The 27,925-nt window shown below is 39.8% G+C and overlaps 1 protein-coding gene across 2 annotated transcripts; it reads left to right on the top strand.

Annotated features, from left to right (window-relative positions):
* Nucleotides 1-3,175: 3,175 nt before the first annotated feature.
* prdm2b (PR domain containing 2, with ZNF domain b) lies at nt 3,176-25,190 on the top strand. 2 transcript variants are annotated; one of them, XM_055022962.1, is made up of 8 exons: nt 3,176-3,237; nt 5,965-6,087; nt 7,487-7,590; nt 8,378-8,530; nt 12,034-12,151; nt 17,652-17,756; nt 17,865-22,237; nt 23,721-25,190. In XM_055022962.1, exons 2-8 carry the CDS (start codon nt 5,973-5,975, stop codon nt 23,736-23,738), a joined length of 4,986 nt encoding a protein of 1,661 aa, XP_054878937.1. In that variant the 5' UTR covers nt 3,176-3,237; nt 5,965-5,972; the 3' UTR covers nt 23,739-25,190. The 2 variants fall into 2 exon arrangements, with proteins under 2 accessions (XP_054878937.1, XP_054878941.1); XM_055022966.1 differs by lacking the exons at nt 3,176-3,237; nt 5,965-6,087 and adding an exon at nt 7,216-7,271.
* The last annotated feature ends 2,735 nt before the right edge of the window (nt 25,191-27,925 follow it).

Raw genomic sequence — 27,925 nt, 5'->3', positions numbered from 1 at the left:
TGGTCGCACAGCGGCCTCTAGTGGCCGCAAACGTAACATGCGTGTTTTTAAATGTAGAAGCTGCAATGTGGCGCAAAACGTCATTAAGTGGGAGAAGTTTAGGCAGGAAAAACGAGCTTTTACTTCAACAAATGTAAAGATGATGAGTCGGCAGTGATTTATTGAGTTTTCTATACTCAGTAATGTGCAAAAGTCTCGAGTCATTCTTTGTATTTCTCCAAACATTCAACCTTTTAAAGAGTTGATCTCAGTTTGAGTGCAGCCTCTCCACCAGCTTCAGTTCAGCTTGGCTCTATGAGGAAGGAGTAATTGTTCCCTGAATAACTGGTTGTTCCTCCATTGCGATAACTCGTAATGAGCCTTTCACATCACTGTGGAGGAATGCTGACCCAACTCTTCTTTGGAAAATTGCTTTAAATTATCCTCATTAGAGGGTTTTTCACCAGGAACACTGTGCTTTTAAGGAGTCATGCCTGTTGTGTCCCTGTGTGCTGGACGTGTGTTTCACCCTTTTCCGTGCCGTTTGGGAGTGCGTGAGTTAATTCAACAGGGCTCGACAATATGGCTGAAAAATACAACATAAGGTTTTATGTCAGTCGATATTGATAATTATTCACCTTTTTGCTGTTTTAAATGTATGAAATACAACCGAACCTTTTGGTTTTATCCTCAGTTTTCACTACAAAGCCTTGTTGTTTTTGATTTTTTTTAAAGCAGCTGGGGAACCTAAAACTGCTGCTGCGCCTGTTACCCAACAGATTGTTGCTAGGTGACCAAAGAGTGAGTGCGTTGCTAGGTAACAAAAGAGAGTGAGTGAGTGAGTTAGTTGATTCCACCATCTTTGCTTGACATATCCACTTGTAGTTCCACCATCTTTGAACTTGAACTACAAAAAATATGAGAAATAAAAATGGTGACTGAACTCCTCCAGACTAGCAGCAGCAATTAGCAAACACCCAGTGGAGCTGCACATCTTTGGAGCTTTTAATACAAACTGCTTCTCAGTGAAAAGTTCCGGAAGATGATGCTGAAAGCTTAATGGAGGGACATTGTTGTGACGACTTCCTGAAGGCGGCGTTTCAGAAAGAGCAGGAGCTTCTTAAAGAGACACAGACCCAATTTAAAGGCGGCAAACTGCAAAGTCAAACATATTTTGGAAAATACAAAACGCCGTCCTTTTAAAATGGCTTTGTAAACTTTTCCAGTCAGATTGACGTCAGTGACTTTGTTCTTCATCTGTTCTTTAATTTGAATGTTTTTTGAGGTTCTGTTGAAATATTTCTTGGTTCTAAAGGTCCAGTAGTAATCAGGCCTGGTTATTGCTCTGGAATACATATTTCAGAGCAATAACTGGATGGAAAAACCAGCAGCTGCATTCTGGGAGGAAATGAATCCCTTCTCCAGGACAGCCTGTTTTTTGAGTTGATTATTTTATTTTTCTTTCAACTAGAACAGAAAGTTGCTCTTTGTTTATTAATGTTGCTTTTGAGAAGAAGCTGTTGGATGTTTTTGGTTTTATTTATTGCAAAAATAAGATAAATGCAGAAACCTGAATGTTAGCTTGTTCAATCACTGACACTGAAAGATTTTTATTTATTTTGTTGTTGTTTTTGTGATAAAACTACGACAGAAATTACAGATGTAAATTATTAAACACCTTTCTTTATAACACAAACAATATTTTTCCCCTTGCATTCATTTGCTCCTGATTCCTGTCCAGACACGTCATCGTTAGGCTGACATTTGACCTCTGTGACACTGGTGGACACACAGAAACACGCTTGCGTCAGAAGGCAGTTTGGAGAAACCAGTCAACCCAGCAGTCGTGTTTTTGGAGAGCGGGAGGGAGCTGGAGTACCAAGAGAAAACCCAGCATGCACTGGGAGAACGGTCAAACAAAACAACGCCGGGCCTGGACCTGAATCAAGTTAAGGTCATTTATATCGAGCATTTTCAGCAACAAGGCAATTCAAAGTGCTTCACGTGAATTAAAGGGAAATACAAGCAAACAACAAACCAAAGAAAAGAGCAAGCGAAGAAACAGAATCTAATAATGTCGATGTTAAACCAGACACTCACAACATTTATTTGTCTTCAGCAGACGTCTCCCGGATCAGCCTGAGTTACAACAATCATTTGTTTTCTTTGCACTGCAAAAATAGACATTTTTTTTGTCTAGTTTCTTCTGCAAACATACTTGAAATAAATCAAAACTAACTTACAAGTAACTTTCTCAAGCTGGAGGAGTTTACAATCAGTTCCACTGGCAGATTATCCTCTATAACGTGCAGAAAATGTTTAGTTATGAGTGAAATAATCTTCCAGTGGCTCTACTATTTTTTCAAAATCAATATTCAAGAATTATTTGTTTAAAACAAGCTCTTCTACTTGCTGAAACTGGTTTTGTCCTATTTAAAGCACAGAGAGATATTTGCATTTGAAACTAGACAGAAAAAAATGCTTAGTAATATTTTTCTGTCTTTGTGCAGAGAAGAGTTTATTACTCACTGAGGGAAACAGAAACAAACTCGTTTAAATGTATCTCATGTTTTTACATGATTTTGTTGCTCTTGGTTTGTGTTGAGCTCCGGCTCCAGATCCAAGCTTGGTGTTTTTTTTTTTGAACTGATCTGAGTTGAAATAATATTTTTTTAAAAACTTACATTGTGTTGCATGTAGTCCAATGAGCTTCCATAGATCAACTCTAATCCTTGAAATAAACTTAGTTTGATGACTTACCAGCTCCTGTTTCAACCAGCTCTTCAGATGACAATAACTTGCTGTTTTCAGCCAGAATGTGTTTGAAAATGTCAACTAAATGCAAAAGAAACGTGAATTTCCTGTTTCTTTTCCCAGTGAAGCTTCACTCTGTGCCTCCTTTTCTTGGGTTCGTCTCGGCTATTCAGGGACGCACAGATGGCTCCATCCTACAGGCCCATTATGCTCGCAGATGAATCTACTTAATTGGCCTGGGTTCTGGCTGTGGGGCTGCAGAGTGGACCGGACCTGCAGGAGGGAAGCAGCCTCCCAGAAAAAAAAGCTGCCTTTCCTCGCCCTTCCCGGTCTGACCTGAGCCTCGCGGCTCCGCCAGCGGCTCTGCCTCTCCCAACTCCACCGCGCCACGATCCGGACTCCACGGAGAAGCCTCCCGACTCCAGCCTCCATCCGCCATTTTCAGCAGATGGAAAAGCAGGTAGAGCATTAAAAGCCCGAGCCCCAGGTCCCAGGCAGACGCAGGTAAGTGCGGCTCCGAGTATCCTACACCCCTCTGCCCCCAAAACCCACCTTACGGGAGGGAACCTGGGGGCAGAAAAAGCCTCAACAAACCACCTTACCCCGGAGCAGCAGCGGGATCGGGGGGAGAGAGAGAGAGAAGAGGGGAGAGGACGGCTTGCATTCAGCCAGGGGAAACAATAAACTACATCCTTCAGCCGCTGCTGCTCCGGACCTTAGAAATCATCTCTTTTATTAAACTTTTATTTGGAGAAACGGTGTAAAAAAAAGCCGCTTTGCGCGCGGCGCTGCACGCGCAGAGGCGGCGCAAAACAACAACAAATGGTTTGTTGATTGAACTTCAGCTACGAGGGAGGTTTAAAGATGTCCGATCGCAACTTCAGTGGAAAATAAATAAATAAATGAATGAATGGATTCACGTGGATGGGCTGGCCTATAAAAAGTTGATGCATTTTATTAGCAGGAATCAGCCAAAAAACAAACAAACAAACAAACAAACAAAAACAAGGCGAAGCTGATCCAGTCAGGTGGAGACAAAGAGAATAATGTGCTGTCATCTTTCTGCTGGTTTCCTGACGTTTGGACTGGTCAGACTGGTTGGGGTCAGACTGGTGGGCTGGGACCGGGTGGGATGGATTCATATTAGATGAAGGTGATGAGTGATGAGCCCAGCCCACCTCACTGCAGCAGCAGCTCATTGTCCCCAACAAGAGGCTTCGCTCCCAGTTTGGAGGAAGGAAACATGCTTATGTTCCTGGTGGAGATCTGAGACCAGTGAGCAAGAGTTAAGAAAACTCTTGCTTTTTTTCTTAAAAAGTGTACAAGAAAAACACTTTTTAAAATTATCTCTGTAACGCATCACTAAAACTCTTCATTTACTTTGAACTTTTCTCAATTTTTAATGTTGTTTTATGTGACAGAGCAACAGGCACCACTGCGTAATTGTTATTGTGAATGATTTTTATTATGCAACTAATTAAATCCTCCTCTATGTAATTTAATAAATGCGGCTGTTGTGTGAAAGTCAGAGGTTTGTAAGATTAGTGAACAAACGGCATCATGAAAACAAAACAAACAGTAACATTGTAAGTTGAAGGCAGATTTGAGTTCAGTTTGTTTGTTCATCACATTTCAACAACAAAGCAGCTCAAAGTGCTTTACACCATCCAGTCAATGATTGTGAAACAAGCAATAAACATTACATTTCGTCAAATGGGATCATCAATAAAGTTGACGTCAAATGTATTGATCACTTTGGATAGTTACTAGAAACCAAAGGTAACTCTGAACAGATGGCTTTTCAACTTAATTAAATTCAATTTATTGTATCAGCTGATGGCTGTAGGTCGCAAAAAATCTCCTGTAGCAGTCTGTGTTGCAGCAAATTAGAAGAAGCCTCTGATTCAGTTTTTCTAGTTTCATGGAGCGGATGGTCAGGATTGTCCAGAATCATCTTGATTTTATGTGAAAATCTTCCTTTGAGCCATCATCTCCAGTGGACCCGGTCATCTCCAGAACAGATCCAGAACAGGACCAGCCTTCTTTATGGCTGTTGGGCCTTTTTAGGACCCTGATTCTTGATTTAAAGGAACTCAGTGTTTCGGCTGTTTTGCAGTTTTTGGTACGTTTGTTTCAGAATGCTGTTCTGGTTCTGGGGCACAGAACCAGAACTGTGAGTTTTCAGGAAGGTTGATGCTACAACAGCAGACCTTTAATGTATGGTGGTACTAAGCCGTCCAGTGATTTATAAGCTAACAGCAGAGTTTTAAAGTATATTCTGTGAGCTACAAGGAGAAGCACTTGGATCAGTTTTTCTTCTTGAAATATCTTTGGATTTTTTTAAACATTTTATTTTATTTTTTAATGTCTCAGAAAACAAGTGCTTGAGGTGTTTCCTTAAAATGTTTAATTTAATTCAAATGTTATGAATAGGACTGGACAATATCGCTGAAAAACGATATAAAAACCTCAGACTGCTGCTGCGCCGCTTACTCAACGCTTGATGAATTACTATAACCGTTACCTAGCAGGTTGTTGCTAGGTAACCAAAGAACGAGTTGCTAGGTAACCAAAGAATGAGTTGCTAGGTAACCAAAGAATGAGTTGCTAGGTAACCAAAGATTGAGTGAGTCAGTCGAAGCCACCAGTCTTACTTATCTAACGTTGACGAGCTAAAGCCTTTCCTCTGCCTACATCTCCCATAATGCTGTGCGGTTCAGCGTATGTTCTACATATAGAACATTGAATATTTTATCAGATATATTATCTATTGATATTGATCATTTGTTGATCAGAGTATAAACTGTTATTGTGTGGAAATTGATTTATCGTCTCGCCTTTATTGTGAATTGACATTAAAAGTTTAAAAAGTATAACATCTTTCCATGCTTTCCTAAATGCTTAAATTTAGGAACAACTTTCTCAATGCTGAGGAAAAGGTAATGTTTCTTTTTATACGGTGGGCATAAATATTGGGGTTTAAATGCAGATGATCAAAAATAGTGGAGATTTGTTCCTCGTGATCTTTACAAAAATAAAGTGAAAGTAAAAGTCTGGTAAATGTGGCATCAACCTTCAGGTTTGTTAGAACAACCATGAATTCACCCAGTTTTCATACTTTGCTTCGTGTTGCAGCCGATGTGACGATGAAGCGATTTAAACGTTTTTCTGATTGCTTGAGTAACTTTCAGTGTGTTGGGTTTGTTTTATTCCACTGTTTGCTTCTCTCAGTGCGGATCATGGCTTTTTCTGGAGAGTCAGTGGAGAGTCTGGAGGACATTCCCGCTCATGTGTGGAGCGGCTTGCCGGAGTATCTGCATCTCGGACCGTCGGCTGTAAATCCGAGTCGCGTCGGTGAGTTTTCCTGCTCTCGCACCTTTTCATAGCCAAGTTCAGAAATTATATAATTGCTATTTTATGGCTGCAGTACAGTAAAAAGTATTATTGTAAATGTTAAATACTTCAAAAATAATCAAATGAGAAACACATTTTGTCAAAATTTAACAAATTAATTCATTAGTTTGGCAAATTTGTAGTATAAATTCGAATAAGAAGTTTGTGTCTGGAATGCATTTACATTTATTTATATTATTTATTTAAATCCATCATAATAATAAATAAAAAAGACATCTGTATTGGCATTCTCCTTCTCATCCTAATGTTTTGTCCCTCCACAGATTCTGTCAGGTTCAAGTCTGATCACATTACTGCCAGCCAAAATAAACACAGTGGTTATATTAAATGATCATAGTAATCCAGTAACAGTTTGAGCTAAACTTTTATATCTAGTAAATAGTTAGTGCAGCGATCTGCATGCTTTTATTATCCCAAAACCCATTTTTACTCCCTCTTCTACCAAATAGAAGTGGCCCGAAAACACCAAGACACCTATTTAGAAGTTTTTATTTTAGAAATGAAATGCCAATAAAAAGAACTGAATTGTAATTGAATTCCTCCCTTATTTCCATTTTAGACTGAAATTGGTAGAAGTTGCAGCAAACGAGTTGGAAAAGCACAAGTGTCAGACAAATGCAGGAAAGGAGCAAAAGTAGCTTACTACTTACTAGCTCATTGCTTATCGAATGAATGTAATGGAAAATATAAAACCTGCAGGTTTTAGGAGCTTTTATGTTTTATATAAAAGGGTAGAAAGTAAATGCTGTTCATTGAACAAAGAATAAATTGCTGGGTTTCAGACACGTGACGCACGAAATTCAGATGGAGGGCCGGAAGTGGATTTCTCCGGATCAAAACAAAGAAAAACTGATCACAACAGTATATTAATGTCCTAAATAGGATGGAACAGACAAGGCATCTCAAAAAAATACAGTATATTTAGGATATTTACTTCCGGCCCTCCATCTGCATTGGTGACGTCAGCGCTACGTCATCAGAGCAACAGCAACCCAGCAACAGTTTAATTAAATATATACGTCAACAAACTGAAATGTAGCAAAAAACACAAAACATTAATTTGTCCTGACATGATGAATAAACATGAAGTCATGCATTAACTCCAAAATCATTTTTCCTGATAAGTCAGTAAAACTTTACACATTTCAATATAAAAATTACAACAAACAAATTTAAGCAAAAGCAAATTTAAAAAGATTAACCTAGTTTGGTTCAACTAAACTGTGTTACTAAGTTAAAAATAACAACAGGAATTAGAGAACAGAATAGCAGATGAATCAAAATGATTTACTGCTGTAAAGATGTTATTATTAATCATGATCTATTTTTGTATTTTTAGGTGTTTGGGCCACTAAAGTGATCCCAAAGGGGAAACGGTTTGGCCCATTTATTGGAGAGAAGAAGAAGAGGTCACAGGTCACCAGTAATGTTTACATGTGGGAGGTATGTAGCACAATAATTCATTTTCACATCGAAAACAAAGCAGTCTGAAAACTGAGTCAACAAACAATCAATGAACGCTTGATGAATTACTATAACCGTTACTTTTAAGTATTTCTGCTGAGATTTCTGTCAGAAATCTGAGCCTGGAAATCTAAAACAAGCTGCGTGTCTGGATTTAACAAGGCTTGACAATTCATTTAGTCAAGTGCAGGAGTTTTAATAAAGATTAAAATGAAAACCTGTTGACACCCCCACTGCTACTGCACTGCAAAAAACACAAAATCTTATCAATTTTTGGTCCAGTTTGAAATAAGAAAAATAAACTTAGAAGCAACTTTTCAGAAAGATACAGGAGCTTATTTTACGTCATTAGTAACTTAATATTGATGAAAACGTGCCAGTTCAATTGGGAGATTATTTCACAGTTAAAAGAGAAATAATCTAGTAGATTATTTCATCATACTAATATGATGTTATCAGTGAAATAATCTGCCAATGGAAGCAATACATTTTTATAGATATGAAGGAATTATTGATTTAAAACAAACTCCTGTATCTTCCTGAAAGGTTTTCTATAAGTTTGTTTTATTTTATTTCAACCTTCTAAGACATTTGCCCTGAAAACTCGACCAAACACTTTGTGTTTTTGCAGTGTACTTGTGGTTAATGTCATGAATAATATTTCAGCTTCCAGTTTTCAAGCGTGACCCGAGTTTTGCCCTAAAAGTTGCGTCACGCGGCCCGACGGCTCATGTTCTGACCCGGTCGTCTCGATGGTGCGCTGCAGGTTTATTTCCCGGCTCGGGGATGGATGTGCATCGATGCTACAGACCCGCTGAAGGGGAACTGGCTCCGGTACGTGAACTGGGCTCGTTCCAGCGAGGAGCAGAATCTGTTTCCACTGGAGATCAACAGAGCCATTTACTACAAAGTTTTGAGGGTAAGTTAGATACTGAAGTCTGGACATGTGACCCGCTACGCTGCAGGTTGATGAATTGGTTGATCTGTGTTGGTCTTTAGAAAGCACACATCTTGTTACATGAAGTCATAGTTTAGTTTGTACTGAATTAGTAAACTAAACCACATATTTACATAGCGACACTGTCTAAATCTCCTCGTTGCTGATTAATGAGGGAGATACTTTTTCCTTTTTTTTTTCAATCCCACAAATGTGCAGACACTAGGATTTAAATACAGGCGACCCAGTAGAGGGTAGGATAGCTCTACGGACGTTTTAAGCTCAAAATAATTCTTAGATAATGAGATAAAAGCTCAGTTCTGCCTCCTGGGAGCTCATGTCAGCATAAGCTGTCACTTTAAAACCAAATAAGTTGCTGCTGACCACAACCCCCAACTCAATACGCATTCACACAATCGTACATCTTTGAAAAGCAGAAGTGGAGCCTCCTGCTTTACCATCAAGAATGTGGCAAGGATTCATCTTGACTTAATGGTGCTGTTCAGCAGCAACAAAGCCAGTGTGCTAGAAAACAGAATAATCCTGGTCACATTTGACCTGGAGAACAATAATCATAAGCAAAATTGGTTTAGTTTAGCATTTTGACACCCTGTAGATAAAACTAACTTTCTGCTCCCAGCTGGTTGAAAAATGTTAGCTGCTCCTGTAACTTCCTATGGCTCAATTTTAGATGCCACCGCTGATATGCTCTGCCTGTTCTTCTACCATTTCCTCTTTTTTCCTGTTAGTGATTGTAAATCTTCGGTCACTGATAGTCTGAGGTAAAACTCCACATGTGACAGTTCACATGTCAAAAGCTTTGCCTAATTCAGTTGGTAAAGCTGCTGATTTTGTGTCATTCGAAGCTGTGAAATGAAAAATGACCTCCACATTTTGGTCCTATTTTTTTTCACAGCTACACGTTTATCTTGTCAGCTGCTAACGACACAGTAAAGCTTTATCACCCTGATGGATCCGCCCAGATTTCAGAGGCTATTATTCACACTTTGGCTTTAGAAAATGGATCAGACATTGATGACGCAACAGAAACCAGAAGAAATTGGTTCTAAACAATTAATTCAAACCCTTGTCAGAAATATCATAAACTAATCTGAGCATGTTTTATTTCATTTCAGTGAAATTTATATTAGAATTTTACGTAAAGACAATTTTAAAGATATTGTTTTCCTTCCCATGTTAGGGTTAAGAAAAAAAGTGCTTTGCGTTAAACTTGTCAAATTAATTCTCATAAAATTAAACCTTGTTGTTCTGCTGCAGCTCCAAGCAGCATTGATGTTAATTAGGTTGTAAAGTATTTAGGATTTTTACAAGATGCATCACCTGTGAGGGTGATTGTTTTTACCCAAGAAAAGGTAAAAAAAAAATCCATCCAAGAAATTACTCAAGAGTAAAAAGGTATTTGGTAAGTAAGATACTCAAGGACTGAGTAACTGATCAAAATGTAATTTAATATTTAAAAATCCATCAGATCAAAATATAAAGTTATGTGGATATTGTGGGATTTTAAAGGACCAAAATGAAAACGTGACATAATTGCAAAATAACAAAATCAAATAAACTTTTTTATTTTCCAAATCAAATTCTTTCAATATGAAACTAATGAAACTCTAACTACCAGAGTTGGGTTGTAACTAGTTACATTTACGTAATTACTTTTTCTGGGAGAACTTTTTTCAAAAAAAATAATAATAATAATAATAATTTTACTTATTGGAGTATTTTACAATGCTGTACTTTTTGCTTTTACTTGAGTTTTTTTTTTTATCATGAAGTATTGCTAATCTTATTCGAGTAAAATTTCTGGACTCTACCCACTGAATGAAAAACAAACATCTTTTAACAAAAAAATTCACCAGACACATACCTGCAGTTTTTATTAAAGTTTCATCAATTTTATAATAAAAATTTAACTTGGAGAAACATTATTTTGCCCGATTTTGTTAATTCAGGCAAAGTACAAATTAATTTGTGTCAGTTTGTTGTTACTAATTGTAGGGTTGCAATCAAAAAAATCAAACAAAGTCCAGAAGTTATACAGCTCTTATTCGTTTTATCTTTTTTTTTTCAAAAACATTTCCATCCAGTTACAGCATGACAGGTTCACACACAAGAGGGAGAGATCCTTCTGATCTAACACACCTGCCTTTTAAAGCATTGGCTCTTCCTTGACTAATTAAGGGGTGGAGTCAACACAAGTGAAAACAACATTTGTACTACACTATATTCCTAGAAAGAAATTTACATTTCAACTAACAACCTTCAAACTAAAACAAAAACAATCTGGGCCCCAAATTAAATCCAAACACATCTCCCTTCCCTCTCAAACAATAGATTCTGAGGTTGATTGAAAACACCAGGTCCTTGTCAGCACTGCTCATGGGCCCATGGATTCAAGCCACCCGGGCCACAGACTGTTTGTGCCGCTGCCATCAGGCAAGCGGTACAGGAATATACGGACTACAACAAACAGACTGAGAAACAGTTTCTTCCCCACAGCCGTCAGAGCCATTACTCCCTGCCGCCCCCTCCCACACATATCATAACCTCACATACACCCCCCCCCCACACCCCAACCCCCACACAGCCATATTGTTCTGCACTTGCACTGTCACATCATCTGCACTTTACCATAATTGGACCTGCTGCTTCTTCTTTGGTGTGGTTGAGTGCCTTTAGTTAATTTTAGTTGTATATATTATTATTATTGTGTATTTGTTTATTTAATATTGTATTTTTTGACTTTTTGCACGGGAGTTGCAATAGAAATTTCGTTGAATCCTGTTCAATGACAATAAATGCTATTCTATTCTATTCTATTCTATTCTATTCTATTCCATGGCAACACCTGACCAGGTGACCTCAAAGAGAAGAAAAATGATTAAAACAAAAACACCAAACAAAGCAAGTTGCTTCCTCCAAACAAAATACACTTAATAAATAAATTGGAATATAGCAGCACAAACACATCACCTTTTAGGGAGGGGTTAATCCCTCACACTAATATAAATAACTGTAATTTTAGTCCTTAAAAATCCCAAAATTTCCATTTAATTTTATCTTTTAGTCCACCTGATAATATAATCAGTTGCTCAGTACTTGACTAAACCTTTTACCAAATACATTTTACTCTTACTTGAGTAATTTCTTGGTTGGCTACTTTTTACTTTTACTTTAATAAAAATATATTTAAGTAGTTCTACTTTAAAGTACAACTTCTGGGTACTTTGCCCACCAACTCTGGTACATAAGTAGTGTTTTTAAGAAATATGTTTTTCTTTACTTGAGTAAAATCCATGCTGCTCACTGATACTTGAGTGTATAGTTTTTGGGTGCAGCTCTTTTAGTAACCCTGCTCCATAAGCGTTATAAGACAGATTAGATGCACAGCAGTCCAAATACCCGAGCGCTGCCTCCCAGCAAGCCGCCCTCTGATTGGCTGCCGGGCTCATCTCACATCGTTGCAGCCTATCGGGCCAGGAGAGGAGCTGCTGGTGTGGTACACAGTGGAAGACAACCCCGAGATAACAGCTGCGCTGGAAGAAGAAAGAGCCAGCAGAAGGAGCTCACCCAGGTCGAAACGAGGTGAGGCCTTCACACCGACCCACGCTGAAAGCTTAAGTTCACTCTTGCGCGTTGTTTCCTCCGCGACTCGGTCCAAAGTTACAACTGACGAGCTAGCTGGCTATTACTAAAAGGAAGCTAACGTGCGATGTATGGGGCTTTTCTCTACTTTCACACCTCACCTAAAACTCGTTAATGCTGCTTAATGTGGCTGTATTACCCCGGCAGAGTGGGTTGGATGGTCGTCTCCGGGTGTTTAAAGAGTTTCCGAGCTGTTTTTTCTTCCCCTGGACCCAACGTTGTTGAGGATGTGACCTTCCTTGAGTTCATCCATCGCCCGAGCCTCTCTACTTGATGATGGCCTAGCAAGTTAGCTAACGAGCCTGCTTCCTTATCCCGACCGTAGCCTCGTTTGGGCTCAAGTATTTGCTTGCAGCCTTAAAATACAGAGGCTGTGCAGCGTGTTCGGGTTGGCTCTTGCTGTGGTTGCGGTAGATAATCACAGATTCATCGAGTTGTTGCAGTTTAATGCGTTGAAAGCTAGCACGAGGCTAAAAACGGCTAGTCTGGACGCACGGAGGTCTCGGTGTGGAGGAGCAGACGGTACACAGGCTGGATGAAGCCACTGATAATTCAGTCAAAATCAACCAAATTCATCTCTCAACACCTTCATTTAGTTGCTGTTAAAGCAACGGATTCAAATCGGTCGACCCAAACAAAGCGCCACAAATGTATGTTTCTTTTTTACGTCTGTTTCACAACAGTTTTAAATTATTTATTTAAGAAACTCAGTCACGGCCAGTGAAAACACGCGGGTTATGTTGTTAACTCTTCTCCCAAATTAGTGTCAACACATCCAACATGGCTGTCATGTGCTCCTACGTTCACAAGTATGAACTTTGATCATGTATTTCCATAAAGTTAAGCAGCGAGTTAAGTCAGAGAAGAATGCTAGAGCCGTCGAGCTTTACTTATAAACATGTCCTATGTCATTAGATTATTCCAGTCACATTAGCCCTGTGTAGGTCATCATTTGCCCTACAGCTAACAGGAGTCTTGACTCTGTTGTAATGAGATATATGGCGAGACAAATCCTGCTTTATCCCCTATGAAAAGGAAACATTGAGACTGAAAGTTAAGTGATCTAATCTTTTTTTTCCAGACTCCTGTTATGTTATCATTTTATTCCTGACGCATTCAAGGCCACAGTTATCAAAGAAGCGTTAAGATGATAGTTTGTAAAAATGAGTGCTAATCTTATCTGCGATAATGTTAACTTTTAAATTGTGATTTTTAATTTTCTTTTCCTCCCACTTGAGTTCAGCTCTTTGAATTTTGCTGACTGACATTGAGAAGCATGCAATCGAGGGAAAATAAATCTAGTTGCTGAAGAGTGATAGCCGTGCCTTTGGAACACCGAGTTCAATAAAAGCAGCAATATTAAAAGTCTCCAGCCTGAATTTGGCTTCAAAATGTGAGAATTTCAAAGATAAAGTAAAGAGGAGGAAATATGGGGAAAATGTCTGGTAGCGGCAGCTTGGAGACCAAAGAAACCGGCACCCTGTGGAGATTTTTAAAAGCTCTCTATGGTGAGATCAGTCGTATGAGCACTTTCAAAAAATATGAAAATTCTGGAAGGCTTTAGATGTAATTTTTTTTCACCAGTATTGTTAACTTTATCTGCACCAGAATGTTTAAACTTTGCCATAAAAATGACTTACACTGGTCCTGCAGTGACCAGTGTAAGTCATTTTTTTTCTTTCCATACTTTGTTGATGTGTTTAAGTACTCCGCAGTGATGTAGCTAGGAAAACAACCTTTCATGCCCATCCAAGCTCAAGTCCATCTGCTGCTAATTTTCCCTCAACATTTTGTGTGACCAGAGGAAGTCACTTCTAGTTAATGCTTCACACAAAGGATGAAAGGAACCTAAAATATTCACAGATGATCAGACACCAGCTGCATTTGGCTCAAACACAGAGAAAAAACAATGTATCACAGCTGAAGCTAAGAGGTTTTGCTAAGCAAGTTTGACACATTGTGGTCCACAGACATTGGCAGGTTTTGTTTTATTTTCTTTTTAACCAGAAGAGGACATTTCATCCTATAAATAATGATTTTTCACACAGTGCAGTTCAAGATAGCTGACATTCACTTCCTGTTTGTGTGTTAGGCGTGGCTACAAGGCTTTTTAAAACGGTTTATCTAGTTGAAAAGGACATACTATGATTGATTTTATATTTCTATGTTTCATAGCTCTACAGAAGAATAATTGTCCTTTGAGTTTACGGACCAGGACTTGTTTTTGATGCTTCTGTCTTACAGGGTTGTGTTTCTGTGAAGCCCTGCAGGCAAAACACTCTTCTACTACTGTGATGTCAGACATTTTTACACCAATATGCTGCTTTGCAAATTTAAACAAAAAGGAACTTTTATTTCTGATGATTAATAATGGCCATATGAGTAATTATTATTTATACTTTTATGGAAGTGTTTGGATTTTTAAGTCGACATTCATGACTATATAGTGCAGATCTAATCCAGGTCCTTATTCTTTACACACAAGGAAGTAAAGAACATAACTATATACATTTAGGCCTTAGACCTCAACCTGTTTAGCTGCAAGTTCAGCAAAACAACTATTAACTATATTATGCTTTTTTTACAATAAAAAAAATTGGTTTTAAGCTCAAAAAGAAACTAAATGCCAGGAAAGTTTCATCTTAATGTTGGTCTAAGAAAAGTGTTTTTTCTCGACATATGCTGTCATCACACACCTTTTGGCAAATAGCTGCTGTTGCTCACTCTGTTCTTAAGTGTGATTTAACAATTGCAGAAGAAGGAGATGATGAAAGGAGCCTTCATTAAAGGAGCCCAAATTAAACCTCAAACTGAGGAACAGGATGATGGGAGTGGGGGCAGACAGTTTGCTCTGGGATCAGCTTGTTTCTGGAAAAACAACTTTTTAGAAGTTTTCAGCGTGAGCTCAAATTAAAGATGCACTCACTTTAATTGAGGCTTAATATCACACCGTTTAAGATGCGACATCTGGTTTCCTTTAGCATTTTATGACAAATCACAAATTTCAGCCGGAGTTTAGCTGCGTAATTTAAGTAGCACTCTGAAAAAGCGTTCAGACAGAATAATTTCCAGTGTCTCCAGTACGCTGAATAAAGATTGTTTGTCTAAAATGGAGCTAATCTTCAGTTGTAGCACCACCGCACTGCATGAGCATCGTAAACACAAACACTGCATAGCCGCAGGCCGTGTTTGGACCGGTACTCACAGGGAACGCCATGGTGCGCTGCGTCATTTCTCACCATTAACACACACTGAATTTTTACTGAAATGTCTGAGACACAACAGATGACACACTCCAGTCATGCTTGGTATCATAAGCGTAAAAACATCTCGGGGAGATAAGAAAGATAAAAAGTTGTGGAGTGGTGTTGAAATGAAAAATAAGCAGTAGGAGTTATGTAAATACTAACACGGTCCACAAGTGGAAAGCTCTGAAGTTTTAAAGCAACTTGGCATTTTATGACAGGGATGTTTCACAACCTTTAAGGAATCTGGACTATCTTTGTTCAGCTGTAGTTTAAAATCTAGCAAATAGAACGTCTGCAAACTAAATGTATGTTCTTAAAAACACAGTTTTGATCAGTGAAATCTCTTATTTCACTGAAAACCCCCCCCCAACTTTTGATATAGACTGATCCTGTTCACATCCATTATTTATTTTTATGTTTTAGTTCAAGCGATTTTGATTATTATACATCACATTGTACATAATAATGTAATATTAATAGACAGTCATGGCAGCAGATGCTTAAACTGGACACAAATCATGTTGTCCAAAAGGTTGAAGGTCAAAGAGAGACAGAAGCGCAAGGAAAATGAGAGGAAAGAAGTTAATAGGCATATGTCACAACTGGTCATCACAATATTTACCAATACGATGGATTTTCTATTATCATGCAGCTCTACACCCAAACTTAGGTAGTCTGTCTGATGAATAAAAATAGATTCTGATAAAGTTTATGGAATTCACAGATTCCAACTTCTTCATGACAGTTTGTAAATAATAATCCAATTCAGGATTTACTTTTCTTGTTTCGTTAAGATTTGTTAATTACACCTGACCAAAGAAGGAGAAAAAAACTTCTGAAAAGTAATGATTTAACTTAATTTAACATGGGAATATATATCAGAGAGAACAGCTGTAGGATATATTTAATCACAGTAGACATCTTAACATCAGACTGTTTATTTCCATCTTGCTGCTGTTTGTATATGGGGATGGGCTGGTTATGTAGTATTAGTTTTGTGATACAGGACAAAAGCATAGGTAGAATACTATTACAGTAAATATCATTCATTGGCCATAATAGCAATATTTATTCAAAATTGACTCAAATGTTTATATTTGTAAATTTATATACTCAGCATCCCTATATCCGCCAATCTTTAGTGGCTAGGATTATAAGGCTCCAGGACTCCAGTGACAGGGTCACTATGTAAGGTTAAAGAAAGTATAATCATAATTGAGATCTTCATCACAATTCTCAGCAATAGTGTGTGTCACTCAAATATTTTCCTGGAGTCGCATCAGGATGAAATTCACAGACTTGAAAATGTGCAGTAAAATGTCTAAAAACAGAGTTCATGCACAGAAACCATAGAGGGAATAAAGTAATCACTGACTCATTGATTTTAATCAGGACAAATATAGACATTACAATCTATAATCAAAGTAATGACAAGACTGTAAATCCAAATGTGGTCAGTTTCTGATGTTGTTGACCTGGTGAAGTGAGGAAAAGGTGGAGAGACTGTATTTCTCATGTCATCTTAAAATGATTCTTAGCTCAAGGTTCCTCCTAATGCATTCAGCGGTTTAACTATTGATAAAGTGAAGAGCTGATCTTGTCAAACACTGTCTTCTGGTGTCATTCTGAAGGAGTCTGCAGCTTAGAAATGGGGTCGTACTCACATCGTTATCATAAAATTTATTCATCCTGTGATAATACTGAGAAATGGCAGTGTGATGGGAGCGTTACTGTTACTATCCGAGCTTGTTTTCCATGACAATGTCAGTAAATGATACAATTTACATGTCAAAATCTGATAAAATGCAGTGAGTGTTCTGCTAACCAGCATAGTTCCATGTTTGTAAAGTAGTTATATTTTGGATCATTTGTTTTTCTGAAGATCTGACTGTGCAATGGTAAAGTTAAATAAATATACTATGTACCAAAATGATTTTAAAGTCTATATCAAACATCCATAGTTGCAGATTTAAATGTGTTCATAGAGGTTAATTGACATTTCATGCTATTATTGTGCTTTCAGTGAAACTTTAGCTTTTTGGTTATTATAATTTATTGGTAAATAACAAATTTTCCAATAAAATTTGGTGATTTATTATTTTCTTTAGTACCTCTGCCAACATAATTGAAGGCTTTTCCTTGCAAACCTTTGTTGTGATCATGACTAATGCGAAGTGGCGCGTGTGTTTCAGCTAGAAGAAAGTTGGTGGAGAAAGCCAGACAGGCTGGTTTGGGTGGATTCAAGAAAACAAGTGGATCCAAAACTACTGTCAGGGAAATGTGGGAGGGGGGAGAAGGTGAGTATTTATTCATTAAACAAATGTTTGGTAATTAAAGGTCTACTTTGACTCATTAATTCAAAATTTGTTCATTAAGGGAGCACAATTTTCATTTATTTTACTCAGGTGATAAGGAGGAGGGCGAGAGACCATCAGGGACCTCTCAGGAACTCTATGAAGCTCATCCTTTAGGAAGCACCGGCCACAAGCATTTGCAGCACACATCCACATCAGGGGACGGGAGAAATTATGAGGAAGATGAAGAAGAAGAGGACGAGGAAGAGGAGAATGGCCATGACAGTTGTGAAATGCAGCACCAAACCTCAAAGCAATTATCCGAGCAGTCGAACTCGTTGCTATCTGGCAGTGGAGAAAGGCATAAAGATCCACAGGAGAACCCTCTGCTAGCTCAGCGAGGTGGAGACCCTGAGCAGGACCCCGACAGGGAGCTGGAGGAAGACCTCCAAGGAGAATCCTATCCCTGCGACCACTGTGAGCGCCACTTCTCCTCCAGACAGGGTCTGGAGCGCCATATACACGTTCATAGCATCAGCAACCAACAAACACAAGTCTTTAAGTGCCGATACTGCAATAAGCCTTTCAGCTCACAAGTTGGGCGCCGGCGGCATGAAAGACGGCATGAAAACGGATCCAAGAAGATGCCCGGCTCCCAGGCTGGAGTTGGCGGCCTCCTCAGTCCTGCAGGGCAGACTGATTCGAGTCCTGACTGCACCAGTCCAACCAGTCAGCTCATAGCCATAGGGTCCCAGTTTGACATGCAGAGGAAAGAGTTGGGACCCCACACCAATCGTCCGTCGATGTTTGATGAAAACGGGGAGTCAAAGGAGCTTCATCCCTGCAAGTACTGCAACAAAGCTTTCGGCACACACACCAATATGCGCAGGCACCAACGCAGAATACATGAGCGCCACTTGTTGCCGAAGGGAGTTCGTAGGAAAGGCATGCTGCTGCAGGAGGCGTCGGCGCAACAGCCAGGCGCGTCGCCGAGTGCCAGCCCTCCTCTGGTCTACATGCCCAGTGCCGACACGGAGGACGAGGCAGACAGAGACGATTACGCCATCGACATATCCAAAAACATCTCGGAGAACCTCAGCTTCTACATTGATGGCAAGATTGTGTCAACGAGCACGGCAAGCAGCTGTGAGGTGATAGAAGTGGACACGAGGTCGGCGGCTTTGTTTGGCCTGGACACGGTCATCATCAGCCCAAATCAGATTAGTCAAGCACTGAAGGTGGAGGCAAAAACGAACACCACAAAGTCAATCACCAGTAATGAGCAGCCTGCAGCAAAAAGAAGAACATCAACTCCTCCCCTCGTCACCAGTCTGAAAGTGGAGACGGAAACTGCTCCTTCGCCTTCATCCTCCACGTCGTCCTCATCCAACCTGTTGGTAGGAGGGCTTTTCCAGCAGGATTCATCAACACTTCAGAGGGAGAAAACCATTTATCTGTCCCCTAAACTCAAACAGCTCCTTCAGACGCAAGACTTCCAAAAATCAACAATAGCCCTCATTACCGAGAGCCACAGACTGGCCACACTTCCAGGCGCTTCAGGAAAGTACAAAAGGAGGACTGGTTCTCCACCTTCATCCCCACAGCTCAGTCCAACTGTCAAAACTGAAAGCTGTAAAGCAGAAGCAGTGAGCGGAAATGCCCTCAAGGTGCCAAAGCTGGAAAGCCATAGTGTGCCGCCTCCTGAAAGTCTCCTAGATGAGGAAGATGAGGATTCTCCAAGCTCCTCCGGAAGCCATGCCTCCTCCAGTGGCGGGGGGAGTTCCTGCAACCAGCAGCCCTTGGATCTGTCCAGCTCTGTCTGCAAACGAAGCGACGTCCCAAACCAGGCGACTGGAGACTCTGCTCTGGATTTAAGTCTATGCCGGAAAGTTACCACAAAACCGGATTTAAAAGGTGGGCCAACGCCACAGCCGCCGGTCAAAAAGAAAAAGCCAAACACGAGCATGTTGGAAAAGGTGCTAATGAACGAGTACGTTGGTCTAACGTTGCCAGGAGAGGAGGAGGCTTCAACGCTGGCAACCCTAAGCTGTTTTCGTACTCAGTCGCCAAATGTTGCATCGGATTCTGCTCACCCGTCTCCACCCTCCCTGACTCCAGTCACAATAAACCCCTCCTCCCCCAGCTCTTCTAGCGTGACGTCTCCGACGCCACCTCCTCCCATTCTACCCACTATACCGTCTCCTCCAATGCTCCCCAGCTCGCCGCAGCCTTCGGATTCCCCCCTCCCGGTTCTCTCGCCAAAAATGTCTCCGAAAGTTGATGAACCCAAGCATCTGTCAGATTCTGTTGAAAACTTCTCACCGGAGGAAAACAAGGATGAAGAGGAGAGTTACATTTCTGAGCCACAAGATTACCCAAGCACTCCACTCCATAGTCCCCCCAATCAGTCGGTAGCATCAAGTCCACCTGGACCTAAAACAGAAGATCTGGCTAAAAATGTTGATGTTTCTCTTTCTGCAGTATGTAACAGTCTAACAAACGGCAGCTTAACCCAGGTTGAAGAAACAGAAATATCTTTGAAAGCTGATTTTGCTGCTCTTTCCCCTCAATCAGAATTGCCATCATCTTCCAAATCTCCTCCTATTGCATCACACGGGTCCTCTCCATCAGCTGCTTTACAATCTCCCCCACAGATTAAAGTGAAAGAAGAGCCTCTTCACTGTGAAGACGACTTGTCTGCTGTAAACCACTCACCTCACGACTCCTCGCTTCCGCCTGCTGCTCTCGATAAACTGTCCACTGAAATCCGGGAGGCAGAGGAAGCGGACTCCACATACTGCAAGACCTTCGTGTGCAATGTGTGTGAGGAGCCGTTCGACTCCATCAAAGAGCTCAGCGGCCACATCACAGATCACGCTGCCGACTGGCCCTTCAAATGCGAATTTTGCGTCCAGCTGTTTGGCGACGAGGCGGCCGTTCTGGCCCACCGCACGGCGCTGCATGGGGTGGGTCGCATCTTCCTGTGCTCAGTCTGTTCCAAAGAGTTTGCCTTTCTCTGTAACCTCCAGCAGCACCAAAAGGACCTTCACCCCAACGAGTCATGCACACATACTACTGTAGAGAGTGGCAAGCTGAGGCCGCAGAATTACACTGACCCGTCCAGAGCCAAAGAGGAGAGCGCTCCCTCGACACCAGTGCCAGGAACGCCCAATAAAAATGACGTGTCGACGAAAGAGGAGTCCGACGTGAACGGGAATAACACAGAGGACCCCAATGAGGAGCTGTACACTACAATAAAGATTATGGCTTCAGAGGGAGGGAAGCCTAAAGGTCCCGACGTCCGACTTGGCATCAATCAACACTATCCCAGTTTCAAACCACCACCTTTCCCCTACCACAGCCGCTCTCACACTGGTTCGGTGGCCTCTGCTACAAACTTCACCACCCACAACATACCGCAAACCTTCAGCACTGCCATCCGCTGCACCAAATGTGGCAACAGTTTTGATAACATGCCCGAGTTGCACAAGCACATACTGGTGTGTGCCAACGCCAGCGACAAGAAGCGTTATACTCCCAAGAAAAACCCGATTCCCCTAAAGCAAATTGTGAAGAGCCCCAATGGAGTGGTGTCGCCCAGCACAACAGCTGAGGCTGCACCGGAGGCCGCCGCCATCGCAGGTCAGAGTGCGTTCCGTCGGATGGGGCAACCAAAGAAACTCAACTTCAATCAGGAAACGGGGAAAACGAAGATGAGCGCTCTGAGTAAGAAGAAGAACCAGCTGGTCCAGAAAGCGATCTCACAGAAACATAGAACTGTCAGTACTGCAAAGAAGGTGGTGGTCAAATCTGAAGACGTGCCGCTGTCCAACGTCTGCCCCCACTGCAGCCGAGAGTTCACCTACACGGCTAGTCTGCATAAACACATGGTCATCAGCTGCCCCATGAAACCTGCAGTCACTAAAAAGGGCAAGAAAGGTTTGGCAGAGGTGAAAAAAGAGGCTGTTTCTTTAGTGGATAAGAACACAAATAGGAAGAGACTTCCAGAAGACGACGTGCAGACAGAGCCACAGGCTAAACCTGCGGGAAAAAGAAGAGCGCGAAGTTCAACTGCAGCAGAGCCTGAATCCACTGAGGTGAGCAAAGGAAAGCCTCCTTCTGCAGTGGGTCGATTAAAAAGGCCCGCCGCGCTCTCTGCACGCATTTCCACCCGCAAAAAAACCAAAAAGGGCCAAGCTGCGGCTCTACCTCCCTCTCCGCCTCCTCCTGACACTCCCAGTGACACAGCACAACGGCCAACCGTGAGAACGCAGCGTACGGGCAAAAAGCCAGCGACTAAGAGATCAGCAGTGGTCAAACCAACAGCGCTGCCGGCACAGCTGAAGAAAGAGGAGCGCGTCTCACTCAGAAAGAGGGACCGAGCCGGGGGTCCGGTCACCAGGAGCTCACAGATGGCCAACGCTGCTCCTCCTGCTGAGGTGAAGACTGAGGACCAACTGACGCAAGAGACGAAAGATGCCCAGGTAAATGATGTCACTTTAGTATGTTTATGTAGGCTTAAATATATCAGCAGAAGTCACCAAGATGTTATATTTGTTCTTTGGGTTCTGGCTATTGGTGTAGTATGTCCTTTAATGAACACCGTACTTTGACTTCTGTCACTGTGAGCCGTCTGCTGACATATTTAAGCCACTGCCCTACATTTATATTCAACTTTTTTTTTCACATTAAGCATTTATGTAAGTGACCCTTCCTTGTTCGTCTCAGGTTTAGTCGGTTGACTTCACAACAGACACACTCAGGTTCACAGTTTTTATTATTATTAAATCAGGTTTGTGTTAAAAATCAGTCCAGCGTCCTCTGCAGACGGCAACAGAAAAAAAGAGGCTAACTGATCATGTCGTGGTAATTAACAAAATTTAACTAATTTAATCTTTCACATAACTTACAATGGATATATATTTTTCGTACAGGAAATAAAATTGCACCTGGAACATTGAAAAACTAACGCACAATTGATAGCTGAAACTTTATATAAAAAATTAAAACATATATAACCGAACAAGAGAGTGTCTGCCCTTTACATCAAATAAAATACAATAAATGAGTCTAAACAACCTGCAGAGCAGTAGCTCCCAGTGAACAGTTGTAAAATTAAACACAAACCATTCATAAAAACATGACTGACAAAATTCTGTTTGAAACCCCGTATATGATTACATTGGTCTAAAGTATCAGTTAAATATATGTTAAAATGTAATGTAAAGAGAACGGAGCTGATGGTGATAAATACCACAGTCACTGAAGGCAACAGAAAAAGGGGGAGGAGCTGTCAGTTACTGGTTGCTACAGCAACCGCCAAGAGTAACAGAACCGAAACTAGGAGAAAAAACTTTATTAAACAAAACGAATCTGAACAATACATGCATTTTGACACACCTCACATGTATAATATCAATGAAATAAAACCCACATAGAGCTCTGGATATGTTAGCCTAATGTTAATATTAAAGGATGTTTTTTAGGCAAGCGGGTTGAAGTAAATAATAATAAGCAATAAATCAATTACTCTTGTCATTATTAGCCTTTATTTCACCAAGAAAATGCCGTTGAGATAAAAAAAAAAATCTATTTTGCAAGAAAATCCTGGCTAAGACTGGCAGCATTAATCGCACAACAAATTAAAAATGGGTCGATAATTTTTATTCTGATATTTTTTGAAAGGCAGTTTTGTTTACAGAGACTTCATATTCCATTTGATTTGTGGTTTTGGTTGTAGGTTTTTGTGGTTTTATTTAAAACTGACATATATTTCAGTTTCAGATTGAATTGTTCTTTACAAAATTAAATTATTTGTATTTGAGAGAACAAACTTGCATCATTGTGCCATTATCGTTGTATTATTTGAAAATGGCTTGCCAAATTACATATTGAAAGATGGCAAACATTGATTGAATGTTTGATCGTGCAGCTCTGAGGCGTCATTGCTGTGTTTTGTTGTTGCAGGAGTTGCCGATGAAGTAATCCATGGCGACCGCATCGAGTTTCTCTGTGGACTCCAGACTCCACCTATCAGGCAAATCCTCCAGACTCACCAAGGCACTGAGGACCGTGGTGGTTTTGACCCATCTAATAACGCTCTGCCTATCTCAGCTGCCTTTGCTGGACTAAAGGAGGGAACTCTCTGTATCTTCCTCTTATCTTACGGACTAAACTGAGCCTTGAATTCTGCCAGCCTTGCAAAAAAAAAAAAAAAAAAAAATGGAAACTGCAGATTATGGTGATATTATATGAACAATTTGTGTCATACTTGACCCAAAACAGTAAGATTAGGGCTTTGTTTTTTGTAAGCTGATCTATTGCAAATGGCAATCATGTGTCAGATAGGGTGAATTCTCTGTTTCTTTTTTTTTTTTTTTTTTTTCCCCTCTTTGAATTGTTTAGGTTTTTGATTCTCCTAATGCATGAGCTGAGTAGAGGAAAAACTAGGTTGAACCAGTCCTAACCCGTCTCCCTGTGGGCAGTACTTAAGTTTAAACATGATTTGCTAAGTATGTATGTTTTTGTAGCCGCTGTATTGTAGAATATATCTCATTGGCTATTTTTTGTTGTGGGGAAATGGCAGCAAGCGATGTTGCTCTGCATCAAATGGTCCTCAGGAACACTGTAAGCGTGTGGTAGGTGTTGTGGTTGTACGTGCAGCCAGACCGCTCTTCCTTCATGTCTACATCTCAAAATGTGTCATGTTTTCCACTTCGTCTGACGTTAGCAGGTGATTCCCGCCGGGAAAGATGTTGTGATCTCCTTTAGAGTACCTGTCATTCAAGCAGCCCGATGTTCCTACAGCACTTTAAAACAAACTGCCAAAACTTTAAGCTGGGTCAGCAGGACGTGTGTGTGACGGAGTGTGTTCTGGTTTGCCCAAAACATCACGCAAAACTAATCTTAAGTGCAAATTCTGCAGAAGAATTTCTGAACTGGTGTCTAAGTTGAGGTATTTAAATGCATGAAAAATGCAAATTTTTATACTTCATAGCATAAAAAATGTGTTCAATAAGATGTCTGTAGACACATTACGTGGACTGAAGAGCCACACTAACAGCTGGGAGGACAGAATTTTTTATATTTTCCTGGAGTGTTTGAGTTTGTCTTGTGAATGGAAACATTTGTAATTTTGGGGTTTTCGGTGCTCAGCCCCTTTTAGATTATAATCATGCCTACATGCACCACAGACAAAGCAAAAAAAAAAAAAAAGTAACAAACCCGAGCAGTGCTTAAAAACTTGTAGCATGTTATTGGAAATTATTTGGACAGTTAATTAGGAATTAAAGTTAATTTATATTTTCATGAAAATTATGTTTTTCCTCTCAGCATTAAGATTATGTATTTAAGGATGAACAAAGACAAAAAATCCCAAATGACCTCAAGTAAAACATTGCTGTAATTGAAATTATAAATAAAAGAAAAGTTTTTCAATTTGTGTGCAGCTTTTGGTTTTAATAAGAATCTGGGATGGATGTTTCTGTTTTTACATTGATTTACTATGTATATTACATTAATTCTCATGATTTATGGACTGATACACATTTTTGTGGTCATAAATTTTGGGTTCTGTTCATGGCTGATTCTTAATCTTATATATAATTATAAAACACTTAAGATTTTTCCCCATAGCTTTTATTTTTTCATAACTAAAAGCTACAGTAGATAAAAACACCAAAATGGAGCTTTTCAGAAAGTTACAATTTTACATAAGACCAATAAAAAGAAGTTGTCATTGAAGAAGCCAGTTGAATCTAGTGATGAAAGGAAAGTTGAGTGGAAGGAAAATATATGGCACATAAGGGAATAAAGGGAAACACCCTTCTGATGGTTTTGAAACTAAAGATTTTCCTATAAACATTTTCGACAAGTTTTAAGATCATTCTATCATTTTAGTTGCCTGTTTTTTTAGTTCACTAATTAGTGTACATAAAACAAATATCAGCCCAGCAAAAAGCAAAAAAGTTTATTGATCTACAAAATAAGTAAGCACATAATTGCTTTTATAGAAACAAAAGTCTTTGCTGAATTTGAACTCGATCCATAAAACATATAAGTAATATTGGACTAAACTGTAGATACACACTAAACAAATTATTCCCAGTACAATGAAATTATTTTGTAACGAAGAACAAATTTTTTTCTGTTGCCAGAATTAGAAACAGTCTGTCCACTGATAAATTAATACACTTTGTTGCTTCATGGCTGAACGACTGTAAATGTTTGCTCTCAGGAAATCCACAGAAAGCAGCTAAAAGCCTTCAGTTGCTCCAAAACGCTCTGATGAAAACAGAACGTAATTCTCCTATTCCAGCTTCCCTTCACCTCTTAAATCCTGAATACTTCCTGAATACATTTTAGGTTTGTCCTCCTTTGCAAAGGAGGACAAACTCCTTTAACCTCCTTCATTCACCTGATTGGTCCACATGCTCTAGCAGAGTGAGTTGTTTTCTGTTCTCTTCTCTCCATAGAAGCAACATCTAGTTTGATTTTCTGTTTAGGCGCCTTCCTGGAGGAGGAATCAGCCGATTGTAATGCTGCCAACACCAAAACCGTCTCTATTGATGATACACCTGACCCTGTGGTTCAGTGATTAACCCTGCCTCTCTTCTGGACAAAGCTATTGGCCGGACGTTTGCTGCAGATTACCATGTGTAGACTGGAAAACTGCTTCCCAGCTCCTCTGCTAACAAGCTTCTCCTCTAAAGAAGCTGCTGCTGTCATTAAAGTAAATTAAAGGGCCAGTATTATATGTTTTCCAGGCACATGGTGTCATTTTCCAGCACAATCAAGTAACTGTTAACTTCAGTTGTTAAAGAAATACAATATACAGCTCTGGGAAAAATTAAGAGACCACTTAAAATGTTTCTCTGACTTTACTTTTTGTAGCTATATGTTTGAGTAAAATGAACATTGTTCTTTTATTCTATGAACTACTGACATGTCTGATATTCCAAGCAAAAATTTAGTATTTTGCAGAAAATGAGAACTGGTCAAAATAACAAAAAAACATCCAGTGCTTTCAGACCTCAAATAACTCAAAGAAAACAAGTTAATGTTCATTTACGAACAACATTACCAATGTTTTAACTTGGGAAGAGTTCAGAAATCAACATTTGGTGGAATAACCAGGAGGTTTTGAATGGGGTTCAGTGCTGTGGACTCTTGTTTTTTCTAGAGCTGAATATTAAATCAAATTTTTACTTTGTAATTGGATCTCTGTCTCTTTGAAAACTTTTCCTTTCTGAAACTCTGACTTCAGGAAATCATTACAACATCACTCTCTTTGCTCTGAGAAGTAGCTCCTATAATGAGACTCAGCTGATGATCCACCATGTGTTTGCTAATTGGTGCTGGCTAGTCTGAAGGAGCTGAGTTAGGAGCAGGAGGGTCTACCTGTCCTTTTTGCACAGCTGAATGGTTGCACTGGGAGAAAGAATTGGGAAAAAATCTCCAAGTGTGTGTTTTATAAGAAGAAATAACAACGCAAAATTCAACAGAGCAGATTTAACACGATGCTGCCCCTTTAAATTCTTACGTTTCGTTAACATTTGAAAGTACTCACTGTTTCTCTTTTTGTGTGTATTCTCTGTTTCCCCCGTGTTGGTCATTAACACCGAGTCGGTTCTGCTGGAGAGGAGCTTTTCCTTTCCACTGTCACTTCATGCTCATCCGGGACGCGTGAATGCTGCAAGTCACTGACATCTTTTTAGCCAAATAATCAGCTCCACTTGATGCACACACTGCAAAAACACAAAATATTACTGAGTACCAGTGTCTAGTTTCTAGTGGAAACATCTTAATACACAAGGTAACTTACTGGGAACTTTTCAGCAAGATATAGGAGCTTGTTTAAGTGAATCATTCCTTAATACTGATGAAAACTATTTGTTTAATTAGTGAATTATTTAACTTATAACAAGATATCTTCCCCATGTTATTAATAAATTATTCTCCCAGTGGAACCAGTAATTTTTCATGAATATTAAGGAATTAAACTTCTGTATTTTGCTAAAATGTGCTTAGAAGTTGTTTTTTGTCATATTCCAAGTGAACTAAGATGTTTGCACTAGAAACTAGACCAAAAACACAAGGTAAGAGTTTTTTTTTTTTTGCAATGCTGTTTGATAACTAGGATCAATCGGAATATATGCATGATTGAACTGAGT

This window comes from Poeciliopsis prolifica, unplaced genomic scaffold (genome assembly GCF_027474105.1).
Source record: "Poeciliopsis prolifica strain line A6 unplaced genomic scaffold, Auburn_PproV2 SCAFFOLD003, whole genome shotgun sequence".
NCBI lineage: Eukaryota > Metazoa > Chordata > Actinopteri > Cyprinodontiformes > Poeciliidae > Poeciliopsis > Poeciliopsis prolifica.
Note: the sequence above shows the minus strand (reverse complement) of the source record. Positions and strands in the feature narration are given on the sequence as shown.